This window comes from Haliaeetus leucocephalus, unplaced genomic scaffold (assembly GCF_000737465.1).
Source record: "Haliaeetus leucocephalus isolate CR32 unplaced genomic scaffold, Haliaeetus_leucocephalus-4.0 Scaffold577, whole genome shotgun sequence".
NCBI lineage: Eukaryota > Metazoa > Chordata > Aves > Accipitriformes > Accipitridae > Haliaeetus > Haliaeetus leucocephalus.
The window spans coordinates 1,132,061-1,142,339 of record NW_010973013.1 but is presented as its reverse complement, the minus strand read 5'-3'; the positions used below and the strand labels follow the sequence as shown (position 1 = coordinate 1,142,339).

Here is a 10,279-nt window from a genome sequence, read left to right as displayed (position 1 = left end):
AAAGAAGAAAACCCCCCCCCCCCCCCCCCAAAGATATTAGTCCTTTCTGAAAAGGTGTTGGGGGCCATATGTTATGAAAGGAATTTGTGCTAATATGTGAAGGTCATTACGTTATATATTGATAGTTTTGTTTCTTCAATTTATCTGTTAGACTTTTAAAAATTGTAACATATGCAGTCCCTAGTTGGTATTCTGATGATACTGTTTCAAAAATCCGCACCTGAAGAGGATGACTTGTCTCTAATAATTTATGTAAATTGCTGTGTTTCCTAGTATATCTGAAACAGCATACAGAATCTCCAACTCAAGAAAATAAAGAAATCCTATATCGATAACATCCCTTTTACACTAGAATTGCTTACAATCAAAGTCTGATTCTTGCAATATCCTTATTTTCTGCGGTGTTTTTATCATTTTGGCAATTTCTTTTATGAGCTTGGTCATTTGAAGTTGTATTTTATTCATAAGAGGAAAGCAGTTTTAATGTTAGCTGAGCTGAGCATACTGTTCAGAAATTCATAAAGCTGTAGTTGAATTTTAAACTTTATGCAATGGTTCACAGAAGTCTAAATACTGAAGAAGATTAAAGATTATTTTGTGGACATCCTTTTGGTTTGCAAGTCAGCTGTTACTTATGGCTCTCTTGCTCTTTTTAAAAAAAAAAGTAAAATCATATAGTCTCCTCTTGCATGTATTTGAAAAATGTCATTGATCTTTGCACTTGGCATCCTCAGCTCTTCTACTACTGGCATAATTTGAGGTTGTTTAATTTAGGATCTCCCTCTAGTGGATCCACAGAAGTAGAGGCGAAGACCCTGGGTTGCCTGTACCACTGAGCATGCAGTGACAGGCTTTTTGTCATTCCAGTGAGTTCAGAATGTAGAGTTAAAGTGTCTGAAGTTGGAGTAGAGTAAAGGTTTTATTACAACTGGCAATTTTCTTCTAAAAAAAACAGGATAAGTTTGCCTAAGGACTTGAAGTCATGGCTGCCTTATCAGCGAAACTGTTTGAAATACTCTGCGTGTCTAGGGGGTTTTTTTTCCTTCCCCCTGATTTACAGTGCTGATCATGTGATCATCCTAATTTCTCTTACGCTTGAGCTCTGTTTATTTAAATCAATATAAAAGTTAGTGTTTTCACTCCTTTCTGGTTTGAATAATTGCATTAGCCAGTAGCTATTCAACCTGACCCTATTTTCCTGCTGGCTAGTTGAGCAGTTTGTATGCCACCTGCAAATCCAGAAGAGAAAGACAACAACACAGGACTTCACTTTCTCCTGGAATTTTAAGGTAGACTACTAATGCTACAAGTTCCTGCCCTATACTCTTTAGGAGATGTGTTAAAAATGAACCAAGATTTGTTTCTGACACTCATTTGGGAAAATTTTGGAAGTCTTACTTATTTCATTAAAAGATTGTCTGAGGTGGTCAAAAGTTACACCTTTATCAAATGACAAGTATGTGTCATCAGTTTAAGAGGTCATTTGAGGAGGATTTCTGGCTTTAAGGCTGTGTGCAGTGTGTTCAGATATTCAGTAAGTGGTCTTAATTGTCTAGAGTAAAGATGGCTGCTTTCTGCGAAGGCTTTGCATTGCCTTACAAAGAAAATTTTCATATCTGCATTAAGTAGAGCTCAGTGTTGCAATAAAAGTGACTCTGGAATGAGAGAAAAGCCTCAATGAAGGGAAGTTAGATGGCTGAGAAAATTCTCTTGATGTGTGAGAAAATGGGTTATTCCTTTGAAGGAATAAGGGCAAGTAAGGGAAGTGTGTGTTGGGGTATGGGAGGAACAAAGGGGTATCATACTCAGTTTTGCTGCAAAAAGTACCTTCTAGTTCAGCTGGAATTGATGTTGTTTTGTGTGGCGTCTGTCTTCAGTCTCAGGAAAGCCTTGCTAAGAGAATAAGAAACTAAATGTGAGATTTATATATGTGTAATTTGCATTTGAGGAGATACTTTGAGTTGTTCGTTGTAGAAGATGAAAAGCAAAAGAAGAACTGAAAGATGTCATACAACCGTAAATAAGCCTATTCTAATTTCTTCTAATAGAATTACATATATGTAAGATTCATGATGGTTTTCTTACTAATTTTTCATAGTTATATATTGGTTCTTGAAAAGCTTTTGGGATATTCTGGATATATTGCTTTAGATGACACTTCAATTCATAGGAAAATGGGAGGAGGAAAAAGAAACAGTTTCCAGGGTCTCTTTATTTTGTTAGTCTAATCTTGGAAAAAAAACCCTGAGGTTAAAGTTCTCTGAAATGATTAGTAACCCTAGAAGTTGGGTTGTCCAGTTATTAAATAATCACACCTTTATGGGGAAAAGATGCATGCTTTTCCCACAACTGTATACTGATGTGCAGTCCTTTTTCATACAGCAAAGATAGTTAATTAAATCCTTGCTGATAGGGGAATGCACTTATATCATAGATTGAATAATTTAGGATCTCTGGGAAATGCAAACTGAAACAAAAACTGGGGTTGCCTAATTAGAATATGTGTAGAGACTATAGGCGACTGAAAGGAGAACTGTATGTGCAAGGCCGGGGGAAGATCTGAGATGCTCGTCCTTGCACTGTTTTGGTTCACGTCATGCTAAAACTTGTTTTGAGAGAAGAATTATTCTACTGCAATGAAGTAATTATTGCAAGCCTCTGGAGCAGGCCGTCAGTGCTCACTGTCAGAGTGGGAGTAACATGATGTGGTTTTATTACCTGTATTGTCAGAAGTTGGAGAATATCTGGTTTTGCTAGTAAGTTTTTTCTTTGCCTTTTAAATATGGGATTAATTAAAGATTTTTGTTGTTGTTGTTACTAGAGTTTTATAATGGCTAATCCTGATTAACCAATCCTGATTTATATGCCAAAATACTGACCTAAAGGAAGTTCCAGCTGTTTATTGGACAAAATACTTCCATTCCATTTTAATTGCATGTAAAATTATTGAAAGGTTCATCAGTGTTAGTTGTGGTATTTGGAAGTGAAGGGAGAGTTGCTAAGTTTTTAGAGTTATACTCATTTTTAAGGGTTGCCTGTGTGGCATTTCTGATTCCTGTGGTTCTTCAGAATTAGTGTTGTATCAGGTGAAAGCATTAAAGTTTGGGTGGGCAACCTGAAGAATTTCATTAAAATTTGGTAGTTGGTCTTATCTGCGTAGCAAACATATATAGAAGTACCTTAATTTTGTGGATAAAGTTTTGTTTAATAAACATTGGGGAATATTAATATATTTTTCTCTTGAGGGTTCATATTGTTGTCTTAAAAATATTACCAGTGGAAGTTGGTATATTAAAGCTATATTAAATTATATATATTTATTATAGCTATATTAAATCTGCTGCCTTTTGGGAATGGGGTGTTGTCATAAAATCATGAACATAATTGTGGAAATACAGCTTTGTTAGAAGGGCTCATTTCCATAGTATTATATACAAATAGTGACAGTCATCATCTATAACACTGCTATTTAACCATATTTTGACAGAACTGGGGGAAAAAAGTAATAAATACCCTACAGTAGATGGCATTGATATATTTGATTTTCAGTACTTGCTTTTTTAGGATTGTGATTCTGTAGTTTCTTTAAGCAACCGTAGTACTCTAGTGCTGAAGCTTTGTCTCTTGTCTCCTCCTGCATAAAAGGATGGCAGAGGGAAACTGCAAGTCTGCTTGAGGTCAAGCTAGTGCTGAGCCAAGCCTAGCACCCAGGTTATCAGCACTCAGTTTCCAAGGCTCTGCTGGCAGTGATAGGAGGCTCTGCTGACATTGATAGGAGACTTCTCTCTACTTAAATTCAAATGTATTTTAATATTTTTGTTGTTCTTGTCCCCTTTTATTACCTTGATCAGGTGAAAGTGCTTGTGAAGTGAAATGGAAAGCATTTACTTTCAGTATAGAAAATGCAACATAGTTACCACTCTGCTAAAACAAATCAAAGCGATGAGTAAATTAACTCAGTCCAAAGTACTTAGAAAATGGTAGCCACGTATGAGGAAGTAGATATTTGAAGGAAAGAGAACTGTTAGCTGGAAGATGATTCACCCGAATAGAAGTGCTAGAGAATAGTTTTGTCACTTGTTAATGCCCTAGTTTTATATGCCCATCATAGTCTTGCATATAAATCCATAATACAAGTCCAGGTCTTGAGGAGTGGTGTCATTTTGCTTCTGCTGAAGGCTAATAAGCAGGTCTCCCCAGACTTTGCTCTGTAATGTCCTAGAGCAGGACAGGCTCTGAATAGGAGGGGAAGGAGCAAGAGACAAGTGAAAGCGGTTACGTCACCATAATAACTTTTCTTCTTATTGCTTCCTAACACAGATCTCTGAAAAAGCCTGCTTTCCATTCATTCAGAAAACCTTTAAACATTTACTAAAACACGCCTTTTTTTTTTTTTTTTTTAAGTTCTTATATTCTGTAACGGAAATGCATCTTTTTGCTGCGGCCTTGAACTCTTGCCTCGGGTGTGTTCTTTGCTTAGTAGGTGTACTCAAACTGTCCTTAATGAAAATCTTTTCTAAAGATTATAATTAGTCAGTACACTTATCTTTATAGCATATGCCTATATAAATTAACTTGCTGTCTGCTTTCAGTCCATTTTTCCTTTGAAAAGTCAGTCTGATATTCAAATCAAAGTATGACTATAATTAGAATGTTGCTTATTTTGGGCGCTAACATACTGAGACATGAAAGAGTGGGAATTGTTAATTGCTGAGTTGTTTATATAAACTGCTTCTCTGGGGGAAAAATTGAGATCTTCACCTCAAACTAAAATTCTCATGTATGATAGTTGACCAACTTTTTTGAAGGGTACTAGGTTTTGAAAAAATTTGATTTAGTCTTTTAATGCTATACTCTGAACAGTACAGTAATTGCAGGAGTGGGGTTTTTTTGTGTGTGTTTTGGCTATCTTGAACAATAGGGCCTGTGGGATTCTGAGGAAGATTTCACATGATCTGACTGCCAGCGGTCCCCCAAAAAACACTTCACCTATCCTTACGTTACCAGCTCCTAAGCAAGCCTCTCCAGCCGAATTAACATACACACTGTAGCTCATTCTATGAGCCGTGGTACATGTATTGTTCCAATCTTGAACAGTAGATACTTGGGGGTTTTTTAGGGCTATTACCTCATAGGAATGTGATGTCTTCAGTGTCAGCCAGGTGCTATGTCAACACTGCTAGCATAAGCCAGGTGACATTAAAGAAGTGGGGTGGAGAGTTTGGTGTGAAACTCCAAAGCAGACAATGTAATTGAAAGATTGAAGGAACTGATGAACTGAAAGGCATCGAGGGAGGAGAAACCATGTGTTTCCATCTCCAGCTTGCTAATTATACATCCGTAGGGTTGTGCAACTGGAATTAATTCAGCTCTTGAACAGAGATCCAGAGAAAAGAAATCAATTGGTGGTGAAAATGAAGTTAAGGAGTTTGACAAACTACAACTCTGGTTGTGGTTTAAAAAGGTGATATTGGGGGTGCTTAATTTGGTTGAAGCAGCCCCCAGCAGTATGATGTTGTCTGTGTGATTGCGTGAAGAACTGGAACTGGTCCTGATCTAGCTGGTGAAAACACTTCTTGCTTTTTTTCCCTGGGATTTTTAATGCGTTGGATTTCCAGTCCATCTCTCACTACACAGTTGCCTGACCTGTCATAGAGGAAGAGTGATGCAAAGGTGAGAATAAGCTGAAAAACAGAAAGCATTGAAACTGGAACGGCTGCTGAACAAATTAGTATGAAATTATATCTTCTGTCTGTCAGAGTGTGCTGCAGAGCGCACCATCTGTGCTTTCTTCAGAAAAAGAAAGATGTTAGGTTTTCCTTAAAACTCAGAATGAATAGCCCATTCAGCCTCGTCTCTTACTTGGCTTGTACCAATTCTGAAGTTAAAGTGATCCTGTAGAAGGATCAGACTTTTTTTCCAGGCAGTATCTGTGAATATTTCTCCTCGGGGTTGATGTTTCTGAAGTATCTTGAAGTGTTCAAAAGCCTCTGAGAGAGCTTTTCATTAGCTAGCTCCTGCTTATTTATTTATTATACCATCTGTCCCACTATCCAGACAATTGTATTTTAGCAATGAAGTGGTGGTCTTGGCTTGCTGTAATAAATCTTAAAGGATAAAACATGCTTTTCTACCTGGTATGTAACTTTAACTTGCTAATGTCCATTAGCATGGTGGTTGTTAAGAATCTATGCATGCAGAGAGGAATTTGTCAGACAACAGGCCAAACGACTTGGTAGCTGAACTTTTCTTTCTTGAAAGCCTTCGATATACTCGGATTACATTTCCTTATGGCAAAAATGTATGAGAAATACTAGAATAACTGTGTTAGTTGTTAGCAGGTCATTGTGTTTGGCTGTCTTGCATGTATGGCTATGAAAGAAGCACATAACTTAACCGGAGTGGGTTGACCAGGTTGTGCTAGCTTGGCTTGCTGATGGTTGCGTTCTGCAGAATTGACAGAGAAGGTGATTTTCTGACAGACATCGCTCTAAAACGAAGTTTGAGGCTCTGAGAACAGGTTTTTTTGATAACTAGGCTGGTTGGAATAGCCAGTGTAAGTGATGCTAGATGGTTGGTGTCCAGTGGTGCTACCAAAAGAAAGAGTTGGGGGACACTGGTAGAGAAAGGTTGTAGAGTGGCGGTCCACGCTCAGCTACTGCAGCATGAGATAATACCTTGTTCAAAAAACCCTGTTAAATACTCTCAAAGACTAAATGGATGGAAGCTTGAAGTTTTCATTTCTACTGTATTTTCAGTACAAAATAGTTCCAGTTGGTAAATGGCCATAGTATGACCATTTCTTTTTATTTTTGTTCTTTGTAATTAATTTTTAGATCAGTGTGTGTTATACTGAGAAATGACAGATCTGAGGGAAGGGAGTATATTAGACGTGGCAAGCGGTAATGGTATATAGCACTTTCAAGCAGCAACACAGCTGCTGCTGGGTTGCGTCTACTTCTAAAAGTCCATGAAAGGCTGCAGCATGGTGCAGACAGCAAATAGCCCAGCTGCTTGGGAGCTGCGTTCATGGCTTAATGGGCATAAAGGCTTTCTAACCTGTCTTAGAGGGGAGATGACAGAGGAGGATGTGTGACTTCAGAAGTTTTGAAGCAGAAACATTTTCCAGATGAGCAATATGACAGATGTTTCTACTTACTGATAACTTAATTATCATTGCAGTTAAATCTTTTGAATTAAAAATAATACAGATTTATATCTGTGGGTATCTCTTGGAGATACTCCAAGCAAAAGTAGTACGTTCAGGGCAACATCATGTACTTAGGTATGAGGACCTAATGCTTGCTGAAAAGAATAAACAAGGAAGACACAACCTCTGTAGTATACTTTCTGCTTTTATCTTCTAGAAGTAAGTTCTTAGATTACTTTTCAGCTGTAGGTTACAGTAGACAGTATACACTCTTATAATTTTCAGGATTCATTGTCTTTATGACCACGGTGGAAACAATACTATGCTGTTTTGAGTAAATAAACCTTTTTGTGTAACCTTTAAAGAGGGCACTTGTTTGCTGTGTCTGAGGCAGATTGCCTGTCCTTGATGTCTCGGTATATCACATATAGTCTCTTCATGTTTTTTGGATGATTTTCACAAGTTCAGATGGCAAACAAATTTTACATTTTGATATTTGAGATAGGGGAGTTCTCATTGCAACTCCATTACTCTAACTAGTTTGGTGGAATCTCAGCAATAAATTACTGTTTTGCTTTGGGACCTTTTCAGTACTACATACATTTCTATTGTTTTTAATCCTGCTTGCTTATAAATTCCATGATCTTAAGTGTAGCTATAGTCTAAATAATTCAATTTCCTGGTTTACTGCCCATTTTTACAGAAACAATGCATTCATCATCTACTGTATTCCATTCCACACTTCTTCATCGTTTGCTTCTGGTAATTCTTTTTAAATAATTTTGTGCTCTAAGTACATTTGTGAGGAAAACTGAAAAGCCTTTTTGTTTTTAGAAGAAAGATCTGGCATATACAATTGTTTGAACGATGTATGATTCAGAATTGCCCATCAGTAAAAGTCGAAGATGAGTTTGCATGTCCTTCTCTTTCACATTTCTTGTGCTTAGCAGAATGCACAGTTTGTGTATTTGTTGTATGCCTTTGTTCCTTTGGACACAATATTTACCTATCCAAAAAGGAAGGTCTTTGATCCAAGTTGGTGAGCTAAAATCTGAGTAAATTTTGGTGTGAACTGTAGAGACATACTTTATCTTCCTTCTCTCAATATGGTGATAAGCTTCTGATGTTTTTTCCCCTTTTTTCCCCCCCCCCCCCCATTTCCAGTGTTCTATTTAGGTGAGTGTTTTAATTTTTTGAGCCTTTTCTGTTCCTCTAACAGTACTTGTTCATTTTTTTAAGAAAATATCAGACTTGGAGTGCTTTTCAAAGCTTTTATCAAGTTCCATCATATGTAAAATTTATTTTGCATTTCTGTGAAACCTTTTCATCCATGTGAAATAAATCCATTCTGTAAATATGTAAGGTAACATTTGTTGCAGTTTTTATTTGCTGTATTATGTTGTTGGGCTTGTTTGGCTTAAAAAGCAGAAGTAAACAGTTCTTCTAATGTCATGTGATGGCTGGCCTTTTTCCTTGATTTTGTGCTTTTTTGCATATTAAAAGTTCAAATCATTAATTTATGGTCTGTCTTCACTTCTAGGTCCTACATTGCCTCGACAGAATTCACAGCTTCCCTCTCAAGTACAAAATGGTCCATCGCAAGAAGAATTGGAAATCCAGAGAAGGTACAGTATTAAAAGTGATCAGCTGTTCAGTTAAAGAACATAGTAACTCCTCACTAATGATGAGAAATTAAATGTCAAGGAGTTACAATTACTCTCTTGCATTAGGACAGCATTTGTATGCATGCAGTTTTCAGCAGCGCAGCTTTCCTGTGTAAAAACTTTGATCATAGCTAGATCCCTTGTTCATGATCTCCACCCATTCAAACAATGCAATTGCTATTGGCCTGTCATGAAAGAGTTGAAGATCAAATGGGAAGATTTCACTGCTGTCATTTCCAACCAGACTAATTAATTTTCCAGTGACTGTTGTCTTCAGTTTTTGACACACGCTTACGAAGAAGAAAGCGGCAAGCAAGGAAGGAAGTTTTAACCTTCAGAAGTAGAGAATTAAATCATCATGGAGAATGATAATTTTTCTTCCTGAATGTGGATGCACTAGATCAAAATATTGGAAATGTTGTTCGCCTTTATACTGTATTAGTTCTTTAGTAAAGAAACTTTCATTTCCTGCTTTTAGTGTATAAATTTATGGAACCTTTAGTAGTTCTAGCTTTCAGCTGTAGCAATACTGGTTATATCTGTGCTGCTCTCAGGGAGTAGTCCATGTTCCCCTGACCAGTTGGCATTCCTCCAAGCTGAGGTGTTCCCTTCAATGTGAAGCCACTGCACCCTGTCACATGCCCTGTGGGATATTCTTTAGACCCATAGCATTTTTAACATACGGGGGTTTTGCAGTTCCTTTTAATAATCACTATGTATTGATCAAGTGCCCAGGTTCTCGGAACAAACTTTCTAGTTGCGATATTCCCACTTTTGTTGTGTGGCAATGTGGGTTAGTGCCATAGGTTGAGTGTCTGGGATATGGGTACGTGAAATGGCAAAGTCTTCTAGGATAGTGCTATCAGTCTGGGTTCAGTGAAAAAAAGAAGACCTTGGGCTGTCTCAAGCATTGCACCACATTGCTTGTGGTGCAATGCTGGATAATTTTACGATCAAAATACTCCGAGGAGATTAGCTGTTCCCTTCCAGAAGGGATGCTGGGAGCAGTTTAGGTCACATGCAGTACAGATGCAGGGAACAGGATCCATGAATAAATAGGAAGTGGTCCAGATTCATGGTGTAAATGCACTTCATAGCTTTCAGTGGTAACTGGAAAGATATTTTAACATGTAGGGTCTAATTGGCACTGACTTTTTTCCTATTTTGATATTTTGCATTTAGTTTGCAAAGGTGAGCAGAACCAGATTGCAAATTTGGGAGTAATTCATATTATAGATTTGATAAACTAGCTGTATGTGGTGAATAAAGTTTTGACATCAAAATTAGTCATACTTGTCCATCTCTTCTCTGCAGTATGCTCTTAAATCTGAGCAGGGATCGCTTTATCTGAACGTTTCCTTGTTTAAAAACAAATGGCAAGAAGCTCATTACAAATCTGTCTGTGTTTACGTGCAAGTCTGCTGTCGTGATAAAGGTCTTTTATATCACTTCTTTTGACAGACTT

The 10,279-nt window shown here is 37.4% G+C and overlaps 1 protein-coding gene across 6 annotated transcripts in view; it reads left to right on the top strand.

Moving 5' to 3' along the window:
* The window catches only part of ENAH (enabled homolog (Drosophila)), a 52,294-nt gene that overhangs the window by 4,873 nt on the left and 37,142 nt on the right, over nt 1–10,279 (top strand). For 5 of the 6 annotated variants that reach the window (XM_010577711.1, XM_010577708.1, XM_010577713.1 and 2 more), the window contains exon 3: nt 8,691–8,775. In XM_010577711.1, the coding sequence (XP_010576013.1) occupies nt 8,691–8,775 (85 nt within the window). Of the gene's footprint in view, nt 1–8,314; nt 8,327–8,690; nt 8,776–10,279 lie in introns of all 6 variants that reach the window. The other variant, XM_010577709.1, reaches the window with a different exon arrangement.